Below are 24,196 nucleotides of genomic sequence, written 5' to 3' on the forward strand. Positions count from 1 at the left end.
TCGTTTCTTCGAGAACATGGTTGGAGGATCAATTTACCAAAGAGGTCGTTGATTCCTCAGACAAGGGTAACCTTTTTAGGTTTCCAGATAGATTCAGTGTCCATGACTCTGTCACTAACGGACAAGAGACGTCTAAAATTGGTTTCAGCTTGTCGAAACCTTCAGTCTCAATCATTCCCTTCGGTAGCCTTATGCATGGAAATTCTAGGTCTTATGACTGCTGCATCGGACGCGATCCCCTTTGCTCGTTTTCACATGCGACCTCTTCAGCTCTGTATGCTGAACCAGTGGTGCAAGGATTATACATAGATATCACAATTAATATCTTTAAAACAGATTGTACGACACTCTCTAACGTGGTGGACCGACCATCATCGTTTAGTTCAGGGGGCTTCTTTTGTTCTTCCGACCTGGACTGTGACCTGAACAGATGCAAGTCTGACAGGTTGGGGAGCTGTATGGGGGTCTCTGACAGCACAAGGGGTTTGGGAATCTCAGGAGGCGAGATTACCAATCAACATTTTGGAACTCCGTGCGATTTTCAGAGCTCTTCAGTCGTGGCCTCTTCTAAAGAGAGAGTCGTTCATTTGTTTTCAGACAGACAATGTCACAACCGTGGCATATGTCAATCATCAAGGAGGGACTCACAGTCCTCTGGCTATGAAAGAAGTATCTCAAATACTTGTATGGGCGGAATCCAGCTCCTGTCTAATTTCTGCGGTTCATATCCCAGGTATAGACAATTGGGAAGCGGATTATCTGTCGCCAAACATTACATCCGGGCGAATGGTCTCTTCACCCAGAGGTATTTCTTCAGATTGTTCAAATGTGGGGACTTCCAGAAATAGATCTGATGGCTTCTCATCTAAACAAGAAGCTTCCCTGGTATCTGTCCAGATCCAGGGATCCTCAGGCGGAAGCAGTGGATGCATTGTCACTTCCTTGGAAGTATCATCCTGCCTATATCTTTCCGCCTCTAGTTCTTCCAAGAGTGATTTCCAAGATTCTAAAGGAGCGTTCATTTGTTCTGCTGGTGGCTCCAGCATGGCCTCACAGGTTTTGGTATGCGGATCTTGTTCGGATGGCTACTTGCCAACCGTGGACTCTTCTGTTAAGACCAGACCTTCTATCGCAAGGTCCTTTTTTCCATCAGGATCTCAAATCCTTAAATTTGAAGGTATGGAGATTGAACGCTTGATTCTCAGTCATAGAGGTTGTTACAGAAGCATTAGTTATTTTGTTGTGAAGAGCTTATTTCCCAGCAGCAATGCCTGAACCAGCAAGCCAGCGCCTAAGAAGGGCTCCAAGAAAACCGTAACAAGTATCATTTCATAAAGAGTTAACTCTTTTTTTTCAGCTTTTAGAAACTATTGTCTAATCACCTCTGGAGCCAGACTGCTAATTGATAAGATGAACGTGTAAACTTGTTATCTTAAGTACTGTAATCCTATTGTGGCCTGTCAAAGGACAGTGCTCTCTATCTAAATGTGTGATGGGGGATTTTGTGCTTCCCCCCCCCTCTCCCCCTGGGAGTGCCCTGTGTGCATGTAACCTTAATAAAAAGCAGGCTGGGCATCCCAGTCCTGAGTTCTTGTTTGACCCTCAATCGCAGCGTTGACTCGTTTTGTGGGCAGAAGGGTATCCTAGCTGTACTGCAGCTAAGGGAGATTATTCTATATTTGCGAGACTCATATAGAATACTATGGAAAGCAGCTTCTCCCCTCTTTAGCAATAGGGATCCAGGCTACTAAGCGGTCCATCTCTCAGCGAGACTAAGGGTAACCGTAACAGAGGTTTCTCTGACTCCGTCATTAATACTATGTTACAGGCTCGTAAATCTGTGTCTAGGAAGATATATTATCAAGTCTGGAAGACTTACATTTCTTGGTGTTCTTCTCATCATTTTTCTTGGCATTCTTTTAGAATTCCTAGAATTTTACAGTTTCTTCAGGATGGTTTGGATAAAGGTTTGTCTGCAAGTTCCTTGAAAGGACAAATCTCTTTTCTTTCTGTTCTTTTTCACAGAAAGATTGCTAATCTTCCTGATATTCATTGTTTTGTACAGGCTTTGGTTCGTTTAAAACCTGTCATTAAGTCAATTTCTCCTCCTTGGAGTTTGAATTTGGTTCTGGGGGCTCTTCAAGCTCCTCCGTTTGAACCTATGCATTCGCTGGATATTAAATTACTTTCTTGGAAAGTTTTTTGTTTCTTTTGGCCATCTCTTGTGCTAGAAGAGTTTCTGAATTATCTGCTCTTTCTTGTGAGTCTCCTTTTCTGATTTATCATCAGGATGAGGCGGTTTTGCGAACTTCATTTAAATTTTTACCTAAGGTTGTGAATTCTAACAGAAATTGTGGTTCCTTCGTTGTGTCCTAATCCTAAGAACTCTAAGGAAAGATTGTTGCATTCTTTGGATGTAGTTAGAGCTTTGAAATATTATTTTGAAGCTACTAAAGATTTCCGAAAGACTTCTAGTCTATTTGTTATCTTTTCTGGTTCTAGGAAAGGTCAAAAGGCTTCTGCCATTTCTTTGGTATCTTAGTTAAAATCCTTGATTCATCATGCTTATGTCGAGTCGGGTAGAACTCCGCCTCAAAGGATTACAGCTCATTCGACTAGGTCAGTCTCTACTTCCTGGGCATTTAGGAATGAAGCTTCGGTTGATCAGATTTGCAAAGCAGCAACTTGGTCTTCTTTGCATACTTTTACTAAATTCTACCATTTTGATGTGTTTTCTTCTTCTGAAGCAGTTTTTGGTAGAAAAGTACTTCAGGCAGCTGTTTCAGTTTGATTCTTCTGCTTATAATTTCAGTTTTTTTCATTATAAGATTTAAACTTTATTTTGGGGTGTGAATTATTTTTCAGCGGAATTGGCTGTCTTTATTTTATGCCTCCCTCTCTAGTGACTCTTGCGTGGAAGATCCACATCTTGGGTATTCATTATCCCATACGTCACTAGCTCATGGACTCTTTCTAATTACATGAAAGAAAACATAATTTATGTAAGAACTTACCTGATAAATTCATTTCTTTTGTATTAGCAAGAGTCCATGAGGCCCACCCTTTTTTGAGGTGGTTATGATTTTTTTTGTATAAAGCACAATTATTCCAATTCCTTATTTTATATATGCTTTCGCACTTTTTTCTTATCACCCCACTTCTTGGCTATTCGTTAAACTGATTTGTGGGTGTAGTGAGGGGTGTATTTATAGGCATTTTGAGGTTTGGGAAACTTTGCCCCTCCTGGTAGGAATGTATATCCCATACGTCACTAGCTCATGGACTCTTGCTAATATGAAAGAAATTAATTTATCAGGTAAGTTCTTACATAAATTATGTTTTCCTATTTTTTTAGTTGAGTGTCATCTGCTTAGCTTACGAGACAGCAGGACATTGTCCTCCTGAGAGGATAACGGCTCATTCCACTAGAGCAGTTGCTTCCTCTTGGGCCTTTAAGAACAAGGCCTCTATGGAACAGATTTGTAAGGCGGCTACCTGGTCCTCTTTACATACTTTTTCAAAATTTTACAAGTTTGATGTTTTTGCTTCAGCTGAAGTAGCTTTCGGGAGAAAAGTTTTACAGGCTGCGGTGCCCTTAGAATAGGGTCTGCATCTTCCTTTTTGTTCTCTCCCGTTATTCATTCAGTGCCCTCTGGAGCTTGGGTATAGTTTTTCCAACAGTAAGGAATGAAACCGTGGACTCTCCCTTAGGAAGGAAAACATTATTTATGCTTATCCGATAAATTCCTTTCCTTCCAGGCGGTCTATGGGCGGCCCCCTATTTATTTTATTCTTCTGGCACTATTTATACCCTGATGTTTCTCCAACCTTTCTTTGTTCTGTCTACAGAATGACTGGGGTAATGAGGAAGTGGGATAAATATTTAAGCCTTTGGCTAGGGTGTCTGCCTCCTCCTGGTGGACACGTTTTGTATTTCCCAACAGTAAGGAATGATTCTCCTTATCCGGAAGGAAAGGAATTTATCTGGTAAGCATAAATTATGTTTTTGGATTATTTTTTTTTTTTAATATTTGTATTGAGGTTGTAAGAACTATTACACAGATATTCAACTAGTGACAAAAATTACATAACATTGAGACATACATTATTAATACAAGAACTGAGCGAAGAAGTCTAGATATAACAGCTCTATACATAGATTCTGTGTGTCACCATAGGAGTATAAATACAGTGACTATAGTATATACTTCTGTAGCTAGTGTTCACTCTTCAAGTATGTAAGTAAAGAAGTTAAGAGCAAGTGACAAGCAAATGAGAGTAATGTTACAAAGTAAAAATGACTAGGATGTCAGTAAAGAATAATGGAACCTCAGTTTTGTATTATATTAATAGGGAAAATGCTTCCCACCTCGCTATAAAGGACATTCATGAAATGGAATTAGGGCAAGAGTGGGCCAGAGTTTGTTTTGTCACTTTTGGACCAAATTAGCGAGGAAGGGGGAAAGGTAATACAGCGGCAAGAGCCGCTCAAAGTGGAGTTGGGGAGGGGATGAGGGACGGAGCTATATAGGGTGCCGGCATAGTAATGTGGAAAGAGTAAATGGGATAATACAGTTAAAAGGGTGGACTCCACAGAACTGATTTACTGTTTAAATGGTCATCAGGGAGGGATATAGCTACATAATCTCACTAGAGGGTTGAACTATTCAGAGATCTGTTCTCGAGGTCATAGTGCAATCACTAGTGGGTGTGTGCATGTACACAAACCCACCCATACCGATACATCGATAGATATACACTTACACCTATATACGCAGACCAGCTCCAACCCACATAAACACACATATTTGGATGCACCATATATAAACTAATATAAACTAGGTTCCTAAAGAGAGAGTAAGATGATTTGTAGGAATAGATGAGGTCAACTAACTTAAGAGTATGCCATTCAATGAACTTAATATTTTTGGGGTGACAAACATAGCTAGTTCTAAAGCTGGCTACTTTAATATATCCATTATAACTGCAATATGTTGAGTGTCCTGGTAGAACAGCCATTTGACTATGTATAGTATACCCCTATTAATCAAACCTATGAAGCTGCTAATATGTATGTATTAGAGAGATTAAGTAAACTATATGCTATGCTTTGGCTAAATTGGACCTGTAATTCGCAGAAGAGTGGTATAAAAAGAAGCGTAGGGAGAAGACATATCATGTATATGCTTGTGTCTGAGGTGGTAACAGCTAAACAGTGCTACAGAGAGGGGGGAGGGGCTTTCTACACTCAAAACATCTATGCCTGTTATCACCATCTAGACCTTCTCCAGGCACATACTTAGTTATATAGGGGAAGTAGCTTAATCAACTAATGGTAACAAGCATAAACTATCATGTACAGTATTAATATGAGAGGCTGCATAGTGTTAACCCCGACCATACCAGAAAGCTTTTTAGTGTATTACAACATCAAACTAATACATATGAGACCTGAATTTAACAAGGTGAGCTATATTAGAAAGCTTGACACTTAGGAAGTGAATTCTGTTGTCAGCGATGTCCCTCTGGTGATAGTTTAAAGACTCATTATTAAGGGGTTTTCAGGTTAAGCAGGAACAGACAAACTAAGTAACATACAAGACTCAGCTAGTGCTAATAGCGAGGCATGGCAGAGAGGTCAGAATAAGACGTGTAAAGAGATGTAAATATTAGATTAGGAATAAATAACATGAGTACTCGTCCATTACAATACAATAAGCGGCATGTTCTGCTGGATGGCAATACTTAACATCTCAGCAGACTAAAGTTTAAACAATCTACCTGCTTTTAGATGAATACCAATCAATATCTTATACTAAATTAAATGCTAATAGCTAAGTAATAGTGGGCAACTTCAAAACCTCAATAACATAATATGAATTGTGAGGGTTTAACAATCCAAACACGAGTCTTCTAGCCCATACTAATATAATAACAACAAGTACTACGGGCTTAAAACATATAACTAAAAGTGTCTTCCAATTAAAGATTATTATAGGTATTTAGGGTGCCTAGAAAGAAAAGAAAAAAAAAAGCAAGCCAAAAACCCTAGAGTACTTGGTGGGGAAGAGGGGCATATGTTATAGAGACAGTGAGGGGGAATTGCTGCGTGGCGTTTGTAAAGGGCTGAGACAAGTGAGCAATAAACGGGTAACTAGGTACCCCATTGTATAGTGCCATTAGTTGCAGCTTGACTAACCCACACCTCTCCTCTGTATCCGATTCATCCATATAGTTCAGGGAACACTACAACCAGTTATGAGAGAGCCACCAAATGTTAGGAAAGTTTTTAGCTGGCAGCGGGGGCTCAGATAGATGTCTCATGTTGCAGGTAAAGTTGATCTCCAACACTTCCGTTGTGGTTGAGACCAAACAACATCTTCTACCAGGGGGCTGGCCACTTTATCCTAGGTTTCAGCTGCAGAGGACTCGGCTTGAAAATTACTCCTCTGCATAACCGTATCGGATCTAGTAGAGAGAAGATTGCTTTTGTGGTGCCGCTTGGGTGAGGTAAATTTCTGCTGTGACTCTCCGACACTTATTGGCCAGCCGCGGTTGTTCTGTTACATGGATCAGGTAGCATTCACCGGCTTGGGATTCCATGTGCTGCTTGGCGACCTCCTTCTCTTTCGCCATATTGGTTGTGTCAGTGTCTCCCTTCGTGTAAGGGGCTCTGACTAATAGGCTAAGTTCATTGAAGCAGCCATCCATCTTTAGCCCCAGTTCTCTTAGTAGCGCCTGGATCAGTAAATCATGTTCCTCCATAATGTGAAAGGAAGATCCCCACCATACGGTGCTGTCAAAGAACGAATCTTGATGTTTATTTTTATCTATTTTCCCGTTTTTTACTTTGCTCTCTTCTCCTCAGGGTAGCGCTTAGGCACAGTAGTAAGTTGAAGTGAGGGAGAGGATCCGCCGCCCTTATCTCTGGGTATGGTAAAGTTTATTCCTGTCGTGTCCCTCCTAAGAATAAGATTTACGGGTGAGAGTCTGCTTGTGCGGTTTGCTTGATCCGTCACTGTATGCTTATCTGTGACTGGTATCGAAGCACAGCGACAGTGAGCAAGATAAAGTAGCAGAACGATGAGGACAGTGTGGTGGTTCCCGGGATCAGGGCCGCATCATGCAGAAGTGCAGTATTGTAGCTCCCGCTTAACCCAGCTGTGTAATCTTGGTGTCTCCAGAATCAGGAGCTTTTGTAGATGAAGTTGTATGAGCTTGAGATATCAGATTGTAAATATATTTGTAGTAGAGTTAAAGTTATTAGTTATACAAGCGGGAGCTCTGAGAAACACGTCTGTTCCCCTCCATTGCTAACTCCGCCCCCCTGTTTTTCGATTTTTAAACGTTTCGACTTTCAAAGCAAAATGGGTTAATATAGTTGCGCGTCTTTGTGCTTTTTATGGGAGACAGTGGCAGGGATATGTTTGCCTCACAGTAGTCACCGTGGATCAGAGGTTTTTTGGCGCGCTTTGGATAGATGGCCTTATCTAGAGAGCGGCCTATCTCAGAGCGGTCTCCTTATCTTAGAGACTTATTCTGCACCAAGTATTGATGTGCGCTCTCCTATTATCCCAGCTTACTTTTAAGCAGTAACTTCCTGTGTCACCTCTTATTGCGATCGTAGTTACGCGCCAATGAGTAAACTTATGTTTTTTCATTTGGACTGCTTAATATTTGTCCTCAGAATCTTTGATGGCGTCGCCATTTTGAGTGTATACGGGGTCTATGCTTCTAGCCGCAATCTAATCTTTGACACGTATACTTCTATAATAGGAGATCTGATGCGTTGCCCATCTTATGGGTTTATTTCTGGGGCATTTCTTTAATACCTTGAACATCTTTTAATGTGCCTATCTAATTTGGGGGGGGGGGGGGGGGGGGGAACAACCAACAGAGAAAAAGTGGGTAGATTCCACACGTGTTAGTAAAGTCCTAGCTCTAGAACTATGGATATATATATACCCAATAGTACACACTGGAGAAAGGGGTAACTCTCCTTAAAGCGAAAACCAATAAATAAAACCGGTCAAATAAGTGCGGTTGCCACAAGGATAGTACCTCACACACATAAGCAAATAGGCAATTATATTTCCCTCGCAGCAGAAAAAGGTGACTCACCACCTAAACAAGAGTCCACATACTTACAGCAAATTCCGGATGCTCCACTCCTCTGTCATGTAGAAATACACAGAACCAGGCTATGTGACAGTGTCGTCTTCGGTCGGCTCCCAAACCAGGTCAGGAGGCGTGTTGCATACACGCTGACGTCAGTACGTCACGGACCAATCTCTCACACTGTTGTAATCAGAGGGCCAATCCGGGTGGCAGGAGGCGTGTCGCTTACATGCGGTTGAACCTATCAACCTGTTCCACTGTAGAGTTGTATCGCAGGGAGTCCTTCCAAGGTAGATAAATAGCTGCGAGCTGTGTTAGTGATGGAATTCTAGTCCGCTGTACGATCCGCTTCGGCTACCGCCAAAAGAGCAAAGTCAAATGTAATATGCAGACTTATGATAGTGATAGGAGAGTGCCAGTAATACCCCTCAATCCAGGAGCTTATTCATCCCAATGGAGAAGGGACTTAGCAGGGAGCCGTTCCGCTTATGACAGGCTATAGAACACCTTACCTTAAAGAGAGAGCAAAAAAGCGGACGGCTGGGTATTCATGTAAAAGTCCTTTATTCAAAAATAGTTTAAACCGGGTGGTCAATAAGTAAATAGAAAATACATATTCAGAGCGCACACATAAGCACCAAGGGATAGGCTTGCTTACGCGTTTCGGCTGTGAGCTTGCTTCATGAGCTCCTCCTGGGTGATTGTAACTTCAGATTCAAGCCTTTTAGGCTCGGGAGTTTGGGGCTTGCTAAAAACTCAGGGCCTGTAGACTAGAGTAGTCTTCTCTCCCCATAAACATCTTGGAGTTGAGAGAAATTTTCATTGCCTTGATAGCTTGGCCTCAATTATCCAGTCCAGTTTATCAGGTTCCTATTGGACATCACCACCTCTGTGGCTTACATCAACCTTCAGGGAGGAACTTTGGGTTCCTTGGCTATGAAGGAGGTGACTCGCATTCTGCAGTGGGTGGAAGCTCCAGATTGTCTCCTATTTGCCATCCACATTTCATGAGTGGCCTATTGGGAGGCGGTTTTCTGCAGGCAGACTTTTCATCCCAGGGAGTGGGCCCTCCATCTGGAGGTGTTCTCCAGGATAACCCTCATGTGGGGGGTTCCGGTGTTGGATCTGATAGCGTCTCGTCAGGACGCCAAGCTTTCAAAGTACGGTTCATGGTTAAGAGATCCTCAGGCCGCCCTGATAGATGCCCCGGTAGTTCCGTGAGTTTTTGGTCTAGCAGATCTCCTTCCAAGAGTTGTTGCTCATATCCAGTGGGAGAGGTCGTCTGTGATTCTAATTGCTCCTGCCTGGCTTTGCAGGATCTGGTTTGCAGATCTGGTGAAGATGTCATCTCTTCCACTTTTGAGGTTACCTCTGTGGAAGTATCTTTTAATTTAGGGTCCTTTCCTCCATCCTTACCTGGATTCTCTGAAGCTGACTGCTTTGAGATTGAACGCCTAGTTCTATCTAGACATGGTTTTTCAGAAGCGGTCACTGATACTATGCTTCAGGCTCGTGAACCTGCTACTCGCAGGATTTACCATGAGGTATGGAATAAATGTTTTTTGGTGCAAAGCTAAGGGCTTCTTCTGGAGTCGGGTAAGGATTCCCCCGAATTTTTAAAGTTTCTTCAGGATTGTCTGGTTGTCGGTTAGTACTCTGAAGGGTCAGATTTCTGCTTTGTCTAATCTTTTGCACAAACGTCTGGCATATTTACTAGATGTTCAAACTTTTGTTCAGGCCCTGGTCAGAATCAGGCCTGTGTTTAAACCTGTTGCTCCTCCCTGGAGTCTTAACAAACAAGACTTTTTATGCTTACCTGAAAAATTTCTTTCTTTCCAGACATGGAGAGTCCACGACCCCGCCCTCTCTTCCTTATGATTGAGCAATTATTTATTTTTTTGCGTAAACCTCAGGTACCTTTTTCACCCTTGTGTTTTTTCTTTTTCCATTTTCTTTCGGCTGAATGACTGGGGATTATGGGTAAGGGAAGTTACTCTTAACAGCTTTACTGGGGTGCTCTTTGCCTCCTTCTGCTGCCCAGGAGTTGAATATTTCACTAGTAATTGGAATGACGTTGTGGACTCTCCATGTCCAGAAAGAAAGACATTTATCAGGTAAGCATACATTTAGTTTTTTCTGCTTCAGATTATTGGATGAAAGTGAACTGTTGGCAAATTGAATTGCCATATTGTGGGAAACAAAATGCCCTGTGCACACATAATATGGAATTCACTAACTAGTTTGTCAACACTAGCATGAAAGATTGATCTGTAATTCCTCATTGCTTCAATTTTGAATAAAGATATTAAACGCCTCCTTGCTTTTGTGTAAAGATTATGCTTTGTCCCCCACGTTCCCTAGAGAGACTAAAAACCAAGATTTGTAACCTAATGATTCAAAATGCTGCAAATTGCCTAAACCAGCTAGTAGATTTGGAGCATTAATGCAGGTTTTTATAATCTACCTGTCAAAATAGATGTCTAGTAGACATCTTATTTTATTTCATACCTTTACTTTCGGAGTTTATATTAGTTACCAACAAAGACTACAGGTTCTACTTGTCAAAGTCCTCTACAATCTCATAAAATAATGCCCCTTATATGATATATTGTAGCTATAAAGCTTAGATAAAAAACTTTTAAAGGGACAGTCTAGTCAAAATTAAACTTTCATGATTTAGATATGGCATGCCATTTTAAACGACTTTCCAATTTACATTTATCATCAAATTTGCTTTGTTCACTTGGTGTTCTTTGTTGAAAGCTAAACCTAGGTAGGCTCATAAACTCATTTCTAAGCCTTTGAAAGCTGCCTCTCATCTGAATAAATGTGACAGTTTTCACAGCTAGAGGGTGTTAGTTCATGTGTGCCATATAGATAACATTGTGCTCACGCCCATGGAGTTACTTATGAAAGGGCACTGATTGGCTAAAATGCAAGTCTGTCAAAAGAACTAAAATAAGGCTGTGGTTTTCAGAGGCTTAGATACAAGGTACTCAGAGGTAAAAAGTAAATTAATATAGCTGTGTTGCTTATGAAAAACTGGGGAATGAATATTAGGAATAAGGGATTATCTATCTTTTTAAACAATAACAATTCTGGAGTAGACTGTCCCTTTAATCTTTCCTTGATTTCTTAACAGGTGTTCTCAACTCTGCCCCTCTTCTCCTGCCGGGGAGACATTACCTAAATGCAGGCTTGCTGGCAGCCAGTGTTGGCGGAATGATCCCATTCATGCTGGATCCAAGTTACACAACAGGTCTGACATGCCTGGGCTCTGTTTCTGCACTTTCTGCTGTGATGGTAAGTGAAACTTTTTTAGGAACATGAGGTTTTCAATAAACGGAAAAATAAAAAATGCATTTTGACATTGCCTATTTAAAGGGACAGTGTACACCATTTTTTATATAACTGCATGTAATAGACACTACTATAAAGAATAATATGCACAGATACTGATATAAAAATCCAGTATAAAACTTGTTTAAAACTTGCTTAGAAGCTTCCAGTTTAGCATTGTTGATAAGGTTACTGGAGCACCCACTGCAAGTTGGAAATAGCAGACACTCCCCCCCTCCCCCTTCCTTTGCATATGAAAAGACCCTTTACACAAACATAAGCAAGCTGAAGTAGGTATACGTCAGTATTCTCCTAAAACTTTGGGGATTGGTTAGGAGTCTGAAAATCAGAGCAATGTTATTTAAAAGTAAGGAAAACTATACATTTAAAAAAAAAAAAAAAAAAAAAAAAACACTTTATAGGCTATATATATATGGATCAATACAAGTTTAGCACATGGTTTAAATGTTGATATATAATTTCTTCCTAAGATATGGTGAGTCCACGGAATCATCCATTAATGTTGGGAATATCACTCCTGGCCAGCATGAGGAGGCAAAGAGCACCACAGCAAAGCTATTAAGTATCACTCCCCTTCCCACAATCCACAGTCACTCTCTTTGCCTTCATACAAGGAGGAGGTAAAGATTTTGGTGTCAGATAATTTGAATTTCTACAAGCAAGTTTTTTTGGGTCTAGCCGTACTCCACGTTAATCTCTTGAGTAAGGGTTGTGGTGGCTTTCAAGCATCTAGGAACTTGTAAGGTGGGCCTTACTGTGTTATCCTAGTATTGTGCTGCCCTAGTATAGAAAAACAGAGTAGGTGACTCTGTTCTTTCTTTTTTGCAGGTCTCTGTGAGGAACTGTGTCCTTACATACCTAGAAAACTGTCTACATGCCGGACAGTGGATTTGGCAGGTAAGTGCCTGTTTCTTTCTAATGACACAGTGAGTCCACGGATCATCTCTAATTAATATTGGGAATATTACTGCTGGCCAGCAGGAGGCGGCAAAGAGCACCACAGCAAAGCTGTTAAATATCACCTCCCTTCCCTCCAACCCCAGTCATTCTTTTTGCCTACGTTAAAAGCAAGGAGGTGGTAAAGTTTAGGTGTCTGGAAGAAGATTCTTCAATCAAGATTTTATTATTTTTCAGCAGTTCAAGTTTGTTCTGCTTTTTCCTAGGGTTTAGCTGTAGGCCATGTCAGTCTCTTCAGTAGAGCAGTGGTGGCTTTTAAGCAATTGGGAACTTGTGGGGTATAATCCTCACTGCACCTCCCAAATAGTTGTTGCTGCCCTAACTTGAAAGCCTGAGCGAGATCACTCAGCCTTTTCCTTTTTCCACAGGTCCATGTGAGGGAGGATGCCTCTCAAACCTAGTGAGCTGCCCCGCTGCCAGGCAGATTACATTGAGGTAAGTGCTAATTTTATTTTTCTATGAACTAAAGAAAAATATTGGCACTTTAACAGTTAACTCTGTTGGGACATCAGATCATTAGTCCTATTGTGAGGTATTAGGACAATGTGAGGCAGTTTGTGCAGGCACTGGGGACAAGAGTTCAGGGACCATAAGTTCAGTTCATTTTTTATTCTGGTTTATTCCGGTCAGGGTGGTTGTTTTTTACTTACTCCCGGCGGCTTTACCTTCAGAGTGAAGATTAATGCCGGCCGTGAGGTTCTGATTGATACGCCCACCATGGGCGGGTCTGTTCTGAAGCGGCATAGAGTTTTGCACGCTTTTTCCTTCCTTTTTCACTTCAGGAGTGCCGGAAGGTTGACGTACTTCGTTGCGGTTCCGCTTTTCAGTGTTAGCTACTTCGTTGCGGTTCCGCTTTTCAGTGTTAGCTACTTCGTTGCGGTTCCGCTTTTCAGTGTTAGCGGTCTCTGGATACCGAGTGGAGCAGCTCTGCGTTGAGTCCGGCTTTTCTCTCTATATTACCTCCAGCGGTCAGCAGGACAGGTAGGCACCTTACCAGGGCTAGCTGAGTTGTAGAGGCTGTCTGGGGTGCTCTAAGACCAACATTTATTTATTTTTTGCAAAATAAAGTTATTTAAAATTTAAAGGGAAAGTAATGTTTTTTGTGACCTAATCTAAAGGATAAATAAAAATATTTCTTTCATGTAATTAGCAAGAGTCCATGAGCTAGTGACGTATGAGATATACATTCCTACCAGGAGGGGCAAAGTTTCCCAAACCTCAAAATGCCTATAAATACACCCCTCACCACACCCACAAATCAGTTTTACAAACCTTGCCTCCCATGGAAGTGGTGAAGTAAGTTTGTGCTAGATTCTTCGTTGATATGCGCTTCGCAGCAGGCTGGAGCCCGGTTTTCCTCTGTGTGCAGTGAATGTCAGAGGGATGTGAAGAGAGTATTGCCTATTTGAATTCAATGATCTCCTTCTACGGGGTCTATTTCATAGGTTCTCTGTTATCGGTCGTAGAGATTCATCTCTTACCTCCCTTTTCAGATCGACGATATACTCTTATATATACCATTACCTCTACTGATTCTCGTTTCAGTACTGGTTTGGCTTTCTACTACATGTAGATGAGTGTCCTGGGGTAAGTAAATCTTATTTTTGTGACACTCTAAGCTATGGTTGGGCACTTTTATATAAAGTTCTAAATATATGTTTTTAAACATGTATTTGCCTTGATTCAGGATGTTCAACATTCCTTATTTCAGACAGTCGGTTTCATTATTTGGGATAATGCATATGAATAATCAATTTTTCTTACCTTAAAATTTGACTTTTTTTCCTGTGGGCTGTTAGGCTCGCGGGGGCTGAAAATGCTTCTTTTTTTTTGCGTCATTTTTGGCGCGGACTTTTTTGGCGCAAAAATTTTCTTGGTCATTTCCGGCGTCATACTTGTCGCCGGAAGTTGCGTCTTTTTTTTTTTACGTTTTTTGCGCCAAAAATGTCGGCGTCACCGGATGTGGCGTCATTTTTGGCTCTTAAAGCATTTAGGCGCCAAATAATGTGGGCGTTTTTTTGGCGCCAAAAAATATGGGCGTCATTTTTGTCTCCACATTATTTAAGTCTCATTGCTTATTTGCTTCTGGTTGCTAGAAGCTTGTTCATTGGCATTTTTTCCCATTCCTGAAACTGTCATTTAAGGAATTTGATCAATTTTGCTTTATATGTTGTTTTTTCTATTACATATTGCAAGATGTCTCAGATTGACCCTGAATCAGAAGATACTTCTGGAAAATTGCTGCCTGATGCTGGATCTACCAAAGTTAAGTGTATTTGTTGTAAACTTGTGGTAACTGTTCCTCCGTCTGTTGTTTGTAATGAATGTCATGACAAACTTGTTAATGCAGATAATACCGGTATTTCCTTTAGTAATGTTCCATTACCTGTTGCTGTTCCATCAACATCTAATATTCAGGGTGTTCCTGTTAACATAAGAGATTTTGTTTCTAAATCTATTAAGAAGGCTATGTCTGTTATTCCTCCTTCCAGTAAAGTAAAAGGTCTTTTAAAACTTCTCATTTTTCAGATGAGTTTTTAAATGAACATCATCATTCTGTTTCTGATAATGATTTTTCTGGTTCAGAGGATTCTGTTTGAGGTTGATACTGATAAATCTTCATATTTATTCAAAATGGAATTTATTCGTTCTTTACTTAAAGAAGTCTTAATTGCATTAGAAATAGAGGATTCTGGTCCTCTTGATACTAAATCTAAACGTTTGAATACGGTTTTTAAACCTCCTGTAGTTATTCCGGATGTTTTTCCCGTCCCTGATGCTATTTCTGAGGTAATTTCCAGGGAATGGAATAATTTGGGTAATTCATTTACTCCTTCTAAACGCTTTAAGCAATTATATCCTGTGCCATCTGACAGATTAGAGTTTTGGGACAAAATCCCTAAGGTTGATGGGGCTATCTCTACTCTTGCTAAACGTACTACTATTCCTACGGCAGATAGTACTTCCTTTAAGGATCCTTTAGATAGGAAAATTGAATCCTTTCTAAGAAAAGCTTACTTATGTTCAGGTAATCTTCTTAGACATGCTATATCTTTGTCGGATGTTGCTGCAGCCTCAACTTTCTGGTTGGAAGCTTTAGCACAACAAGTAACAGATCATAATACTCATAGCATTGTTAATCTTCTTCAACATGCTAATAACTTTATTTGTGATGCCATCTTTGATATCATTAGGGTTGATGTCAGGTATATGTCTTTAGCTATTTTAGCTAGAAGAGCTTTATGGCTTAAAACTTGGAATGCGGATATGTATTCTAAGTCAACTTTGCTTTCCCTTTCTTTTCAGGGTAATAAATTGTTTGGTTCACAGTTGGATTCTATTATTTCAACTGTTACTGGGGGGAAAGGAACTTTTTTACCACAGGATAAAAAATCTAAAGGTAAATTTAGGTCTGCTAATCGTTTTCGTTCCTTTCGTCACAATAAGGAACAAAAACCTGATCCTTCCCCTACAGGAGCTGTATCAGTTTGGAAACCATCTCCAATCTGGAATAAATCCAAGCCTTTTAGAAAGCCAAAGTCAGCTCCCAAGTCCACATGAGGGTGCGGCCCTCATTCCAGCCCAGCTGGTAGGGGGCAGATTAAGATTTTTCAAAGATATTTGGATCAATTCGATTCACAATCTTTGGATTCAGAATATTGTTTCACAAGGGTACAGAATAGGCTTCAAGATAAGGCCTCCTGCAAGAAGATTTTTTCTTTCCCGTGTCCCAATAAATCCAGTGAAGGCTCAAGCATTTCTGAAATGTGTTTCAGATCTAGAGTTGGCTGGAGTAATTATGCCAGTTCCAGTTTTGGAACAGGGGCTGGGGTTTTACTCAAATCTCTTCATTGTACCAAAGAAGGAGAATTCCTTCAGACCAGTTCTGGATTTAAAAATATTGAATCGTTATGTAAGGATACCAACATTCAAAATGGTAACTATAAGGACTATTCTGCCTTTTGTTCAGCAAGGGCATTATATGTCCACAATAGATTTACAAGATGCATATCTGCATATTCCGATTCATCCAGATCACTATCAGTTTCTGAGATTCTCTTTTCTAGACAAGCATTACCAGTTTGTGGCTCTGCCGTTTGGCCTAGCAACAGCTCCAAGGATTTTTACAAAGGTTCTCGGTGCCCTTCTATCTGTAATCAGAGAACAGGGTATTGTGGTGTTTCCTTATTTGGACGATATCTTGGTACTTGCTCAGTCTTCACATTTAGCAGATTCTCATACGAATCAACTTGTGTCGTTATTTCAAAGACATGGTTGGAGGATCAATTTACCAAAGAGTTCATTGATTCCTCAGACAAGGGTAACCTTTTTAGGTTTCCAGATAGATTCAGTGTCCATGACTCTGTCGCTGACGGACAAGAGACGTCTGAAATTGGTTTCAGCTTGTCGAAACCTTCAGTCTCAATCATTCCCTTCGGTAGCCTTATGCATGGAAATTCTAGGTCTTATGACTGCTGCATCGGACGCGATCCCCTTTGCTCGTTTTCACATGCGACCTCTTCAGCTCTGTATGCTGAACCAGTGGTGCAGGGATTATACAAAGATATCACAATATCTTTAAAACCGATTGTACGACACTCTCTGACGTGGTGGACAGACCACCATCGTTTAGTTCAGGGCGCTTCTTTTGTTCTTCCGACCTGGACTGTGATCTCAACAGATGCAAGTCTGACAGGTTGGGGAGCTGTATGGGGGTCTCTGACAGCACAAGGGGTTTGGGAATCTCAGGAGGCAAGATTACCAATCAACATTTTGGAACTCCGTGTGATTTTCAGAGCTCTTCAGTCGTGGCCTCTTCTAAAGAGAGAGTCGTTCATTTGTTTTCAGACGGACAATGTCACAACCGTGGCATATGTCAATCATCAAGGAGGGACTCACAGTCCTCTGGCTATGAAAGAAGTATCTCGAATACTTGTATGGGCGGAATCCAGCTCCTGTCTAATTTCTGCGGTTCATATCCCAGGTATAGACAATTGGGAAGCGGATTATCTCAGTCGCCAAACATTACATCCGGCCGAATGGTCTCTTCACCCAGAGGTATTTCGTCAGATTGTCCAAATGTGGGGACTTCCAGAAATAGATCTGATGGCTTCTCATCTAAACAAGAAGCTTCCCAGGTATCTGTCCAGATCCAGGGATCCTCAGGCGGAAGCAGTGGATGCATTGTCACTTCCTTGGAAGTATCATCCTGCCTATATCTTTCCGCCCCTAGTTATTCTTCCAAGAGTGATTTCCAAGATTCTAAAGGAGCATTAGTTTGTTCTGCTGGTGGCTCCAGCATGGCCTCACAGGTTTTGGTATGCGGATCTTGTCCGGATGGCTACTTGCCAACCGTGGACTCTTCCGTTAAGACCAGACCTTCTATCGCAAGGTCTTTTTTACCATCAGGATCTCAAATCCTTAAATTTGAAGGTATGGAGATTGAACGCTTGATTCTCAGTCATAGAGGTTTCTCTGACTCCGTAATTAATACTATGTTACAGGCTCGTAAATCTGTATCTAGGAAGATATATTATCGAGTCTGGAAGGCTTACATTTCTTGGTGTTTTTCCTCATCATTTTTCTTGGCATTCTTTTAGAATTCCTAGAATTTTGCAGTTTCTTCAGGATGGTTTGGATAAAGGTTTGTCTGCAAGTTCCTTGAAAGGACAAATCTCTGTTCTTTCTGTTCTTTTTCACAGAAAGATTGCTAATCTTCCTGATATTCATTGTTTTGTTCAGGCTTTGGTTCGTATAAAACCTGTCATTAAGTCAATTTCTCCTCCTTGGAGTTTGAATTTGGTTCTGGGGGCTCTTCAAGCTCCTCCGTTTGAACCTATGCATTCGCTGGATATTAAATTACTTTCTTGGAAAGTTTTGTTTCTTTTGGCCATCTCTTCTGCTAGAAGAGTTTCTGAATTATCTGCTCTTTCTTGTGAGTCTCCTTTTCTGATTTTTCATCAGTATAAGGCGGTGTTGCGAACTTCGTTTAAATTTTTGCCTAAGGTTGTGAATTCTAACAACATTAGTAGAGAAATTGTGGTTCCTTCATTGTGTCCTAATCCTAAGAACTCTAAGGAAAGATTGTTGCATTCTTTGGATGTAGTTAGAGCTTTGAAATATTATGTTGAAGCTACTAAAGATTTCAGAAAGACTTCTAGTCTATTTGTTATCTTTTCTGGTTCTAGGAAAGGTCAGAAGGCTTCTGCCATTTCTTTGGCATCTTGGTTAAAGTCTTTGATTCATCATGCTTATGTTGAGTCGGGTAGAACTCCGCCTCAAAGGATTACAGCTCATTCGACTAGGTCAGTCTCTACTTCCTGGGCATTTAGGAATGAAGCTTCGGTTGATCAGATTTGTAAAGCAGCAACTTGGTCTTCTTTGCATACTTTTACTAAATTCTATCATTTTGATGTGTTTTCTTCTTCTGAAGCAGTCTTTGGTAGAAAAGTACTTCAGGCAGCTGTTTCAGTTTGATTCTTCTGCTTATAATATCAGTTTTTTTCATTTTATGATTTAAACTTTGTTTTGGGGTGTGGATTATTTTTCAGCGGAATTGGCTGTCTTTATTTTATCCCTCCCTCTCTAGTGACTCTTGCGTGGAAGATCCACATCTTGGGTATTCATTATCCCATACGTCACTAGCTCATGGACTCTTGCTAATTACATGAAAGAAAACATAATTTATGTAAGAACTTACCTGATAAATTCATTTCTTTCATATTAGCAAAAGTCCATGAGGCCCACCCTTTTTGAGGTGGTTATGATTTTTTTGTATAAAGCACAATTATTCCAATTCCTTATTTTTTATGCTTTCGCACTTTTTTCTTATCACCCCACTTCTTGGCTATTCGTTAAACTGATTTGTGGGTGTAGTGAGGGGTGTATTTATAGGCATTTTGAGGTTTGGGAAACTTTGCCCCTCCTGGTAGGAATGTATATCTCATACGTCACTAGCTCATGGACTCTTGCTAATATGAAAGAAATGAATTTATCAGGTAAGTTCTTACATAAATTATGTTTTAATTTTTTATTGGGTAATGATGGACCAAGAGGCCCTGAAAAATGTTCTTTGTGTTTTGATGCTAATGTGGAACCACCAATCCCTTTTTGTTCCTCATTTTTTGAGAGAACGTTACATTACAGGAAATTCTTATTACTTTTTGATTCTGAGCCATCGTTGTCTAAGGCGGATGCTGTTCAGGGGGTCTCCTGAAAATGTTCAAGATATGCCGCAGCTTTCTCCTCAAGTGTCCCAAACGTTATCGTCCACACATGCAGTGCCCTGCGTTTCCTCACACTGCAGATGGAGTAAGGTTGCAAGACATTGCTACCCACATATCTTCTGCGGTGACTGATGGGCTGTCTGCTTTTCCTGTGCTGCAGGGAAAGCACAAGAGGAAATTTAAGGAATCAGTGAGTAAGGTTTCTGACACAGTCGTGGCTATTCCGAATGTTCCTTCCCAGAAGTCTGAGGAGGAAGATACTTCGGTAGCATCTGAGGGTGAAATCTCAGACTCAGAGTAATTCCTTCTTCTGATGCTGAAGTTGTTTCATTCAGATTTAAGCTGGAACACCTCCGTTTGTTACTTAAGGAGGTTTTGGCTACCCTGGACGACTCCGGGACTACTGTCGTAGTCAATCCTAAGAAGGCTAGTAAGCTAAACAAGTACTTTGATGTACCTTCCATCGTGGAGGTTTTCCCTGTACCAGACCGGGCTACAGAGATTATTGCTCGGGAATGGGAGAGATCTGGTACAGGTATATACCTCACTTTACAGTGCTTCGCTAATACAGCGCTTTGTGGAGCTGAAGTTCAGCCTCCAAGGATTTTGAAACAGTGCTGTAATCATTGTGAGATTGTGAGAAAAGTTACTGGCACCATTTTGTTATGCTTAGTTCACTCTGTTTACAGCATTACAGTGCAATCTGTGTCGCAGTGCTATAGTCTGGCAAATTGTACTACAGTAATTGTCACTATTTTACAGGTACAGTATTTATTGAATACTAATTGAATACTGTGCTGTGCTAGTGGTAAACTAAACATAGCACTATTGCACCCCTAATATATGTTAGTTCGAACATGTTTTCAAGTCTTTAAACACACTGGCAAGTGAAAAGAAAGCTAAAACTGCCTTGTTTCACTTTAAGACGGTTTTCACTTTACAGCGGGGTTCCGGTCCCTAACCCACTGTATGAGCGGGGTATACCTGTATCCCTTTTTCTCCATCCCCAATTCTTAAGAAAATGTTTCCAATAGCTGACTCTATCAAGGAGTCTTGGCAGATGGACCCCAAGGTGGAAGGGGCAATTTCCACTTTGGCTAAGAGAACCACTATTCCCATAGAGGATAGCTGTTCTTTAAGGATCCTATGGATAAGAAATTGGAAGGGATACTGTAGTCAAAAATAGAATCATATTATTACAATAGTATACCTTTTAAATCAAGCTTTTTTTAAATGTTATGTTATAAATATTTAGCGTTTTTAATATATTGCTGTTTGAAATATTAAATTTTTCCAAACCCACTGAGTTGTTCGCCGTTACTGATTTCCAATCCGGCTGAACAACTCCAGTTGGAAGATGGCGACTCCTAAACGCAATGCGCATGCGTGAGTTAGCACAACGTCATCGGATACGTCACCAATGCGTTTTATTTTTTCTACTGTCGGTCATGTCGGGCTCTGTACAGCAATATGCGCATGCAAGACTAAGAGAATCCTATTGCACATGCGTGGAATGACTATAATGTAGTATAATTTTATGCATATAATCTCCATCCGATTGGCAAGTATGTTAGACCTTAGACGGCCCACATTTGAGGGCTGGATTACGTGATGTAATGAAATTAAAATAAAACTTTATTTTTCTGATAAAGGGAGCTTAGTTTATGAAAAAAAAGTACAATAATTTAATGTGCTAAATGCAATGCTGTTTGTTCCGTTTTGCATAACAAAAAGAAAAGTTAGTAATCCTTTAAAAAGATATATGTACACCAGGGTTTACAGTAGCAGCCTGCGATGTGTATTGCTCCCGTCACCAGTGCGGCATCATACTGGTTTGATGCTTTGTCTGATTCTATTCAGACAAATACTCCCCTTGAAGAGATCAAGTATAGGATCAAGGCTCTTAAGTTGGCCAATGCCTTTATTACGGATGCTTCCCTACAGGTTATTAAGCTGGGAGCAAAGATTTCTGGTTTTGCCGTACTGGCACGTAGAGCCTTATGGTTGAAGTCCTGGTCTGCGGATGTGTCGTCTAAGCTTTTGGCGATTCCCTATGAGGGTAAGACCTTGTTTGGGGCGGGTTTGGCTGAAATTATTTCAGATATTACGGAAGGAAAGGGTCATTTCCTCCCTCAGGATAAGAGGAATAAGCAGAAAGGGCGTCTGAAGTTTCGAAAGGAACGAAAATTACTCTAAGGTAAACCTTCCTCCCCTTCTACCAAGCAGGAACAGTCTAAGCCTTCCTGGAGGTCCAACCAGTCTTGGAACAAGGGGAAGCAATCTAAAAAGCTTGTTAATGACTCAGTCAGCATGAAGGGTCTACCCCGATCCAGGACCGGATCTTGTGGGGGGCAGACTTTCCTTCTTCATTCAGGCCTGGGCTCGGGATGTTCCGGATCCCTGGGCGGTGGACATCCTGTCCCAGGGACACAAACTAGAGTTAAAGACCTTTCCTCCCAGGGGCAGGTTTCTGCTCTCAAGATTATCTGTAGACCAGATAAAGAGGCGTTCTTGCATTGTGCCTGGGAACTTTCCGACCTAGGAGTGATAGTTCCTGTTCCAATGCAGGAACAGGGTCTGGGATTTTACTCCAATCTGTTCGTGGCTCCCAAAAAAGAGGGAGCCTTCAGACCAATTTTAGACCTCAAAAGTCTAAACAAGTTCCTCAGAGTACCGTCCTTCAAGATGGAAACTATTTGTTCCATTTATCCCTTAGTTCAAGAGGGTCAATTGACAACAGTAGATTTAAAGGATGCATACCTGCATGTTCCCATCCACAGGGATCATCACAGGTTTCTGAGGTTCACTTTTCTAGACCAGCACTTCCAGTTTGTGGCTCTTCCATTCGGCCTTCCTACAGCTCACAGGATTTTTTAAAAAGTCCTGGGATCCTTGTTGGCGGTGCTCCGGTTGCGGTGCATTGCAGTATCGCCTTATCTGGACGACATTCTGGTTCAGGCGCCATCCTTTCAACAAGCAAACTCCCACACGGAGATGTTATCTTTTCTGCGATCTGACGGATGGAAGGTGAATTTGGGAAAGAGTTCCTTGATTCCAGCTACAAGGGTAGTGTTCTTGGGAACAATAATAGATTCCTTATCAATGTAAATATTTCTGACAGAGGTCAGAAAAACAAAGCTCTTCGACTCTTGTCTTGCCCTTTAGCCCTCTCCTCGGGCTTCAGTTGCTCAATGTATGGAGGTGATTGGTCTGATGGTTGCTGCCATGGACATCATTCCGTTTGCCCGGTTCCATCTCAGACCTCTGCAATTATGCATGCTCAGACAATGGAACAGGGATTATGCGGATCTGTCTCCGCGATTACATCTGGAACAGCCGACAGGAGATTCTTTTCCTTGGTGGCTGTCTCAGGATCCTCTCTCCCAGGGAACCTGCTTCCGCAGACCCACCTGGGTGATTGTGACAACGGACGCCAGCCTGCTGGGATGGGGAGCAGTCTGTGGCTCTCTAAAGGCTCAGGGGACATTTACTTGGGAGTAGTCTGTTCTCCCCATAAACATTCTAGAGCTGAGGGCAATCTTCAATGCTCTGCTGGCCTGACTTCAGTTAGCTTCAGCCCAGTTTATCAGGTTTCAGTAGGACAACATAACTTCAGTGGCTTACATCAACCATTAGGGAGGAACTCTGAGTTCCTTGGCCATGGCGGAGGTAGCCAAGATTATTCAGTGGGTGGAGACCCACAACTGCTGTCTGTCTGCGATCCACATTCCAAGAGTGGACAATTGGGAAGCAGATTTTCTGAGCAGCAGACAAATGGCATCTCGACAGAATACCAAGCTTCCGAGGTACGTGTCAAGGGATCCTCGGGCTGTACTGATAGATGCTCTGGCGGTTCATTGAAATTTCAGTCTACCATACCTATTTCCTCAGTTCGCTCTCCTTCCACAGGTCATTGCTCGAATCAAACAGGAGAAGGCGTTGGTGATCCTCATTGCTCTGGCGTGGCCTTGCAGGATCTGGTATGCAGACCTAGTGGAGATGTCTTCTCTTCCACCTTGGAGACTTCCACTGAGGAAGGACCTTCTACTTCAAGGGCCCTTCCTTCATCCAAATTTTGTTTCTCTGAAGTTGACTGCTTAGAGATTGAGCACTTAATTCTATCTAAGCGCAGGTTTTCGGAAACCGTTATTGAGACCTTGATTCAGGCTCGTAAGCCTGTCACTAGAAAGATTTACCATAAGATATGGCGCAAATATCTATTGATGTGAAGCCAGAAGCTACTCTTGGAGTAGAGTTCGGATTCCTAGAATTCTGTCCTTTCTCTAGGAGGGTCTGGAGAAGGGTTTATCGGCAAGTACCTTGAAGGGTCAAATATCTGCCTTGTCTATTTTTTTTACATAAACGTCTGGCGGATGTACCAGACGTGCAATCGTTCTGTCAGGCCTTGGTCAGAATCGGGCCTGTGTTCAAACCTGTTACTCCTCCTTGGAGTCTTAACCTTGTTCTTCAGCAGGCTCTGTTTGAGCCTATACATTCCTTAGATATTAAGTTGTTATCTTGGAAAGTTTTGTTTC

The 24,196-nt window shown here is 41.4% G+C and overlaps 1 protein-coding gene across 1 annotated transcript in view; it reads left to right on the forward strand.

Moving 5' to 3' along the window:
• Positions 1-24,196, forward strand: part of NNT (nicotinamide nucleotide transhydrogenase) — a 441,005-nt gene that overhangs the window by 334,898 nt on the left and 81,911 nt on the right. Inside the window, exon 16 of the mRNA XM_053701258.1 lies at positions 11,261-11,421. Coding sequence (XP_053557233.1) covers positions 11,261-11,421 — 161 coding nt within the window. The remainder of the gene's footprint in view (positions 1-11,260; positions 11,422-24,196) is intronic.

Source organism: Bombina bombina, chromosome 2 (genome assembly GCF_027579735.1).
Source record: "Bombina bombina isolate aBomBom1 chromosome 2, aBomBom1.pri, whole genome shotgun sequence".
Lineage (NCBI taxonomy): Eukaryota > Metazoa > Chordata > Amphibia > Anura > Bombinatoridae > Bombina > Bombina bombina.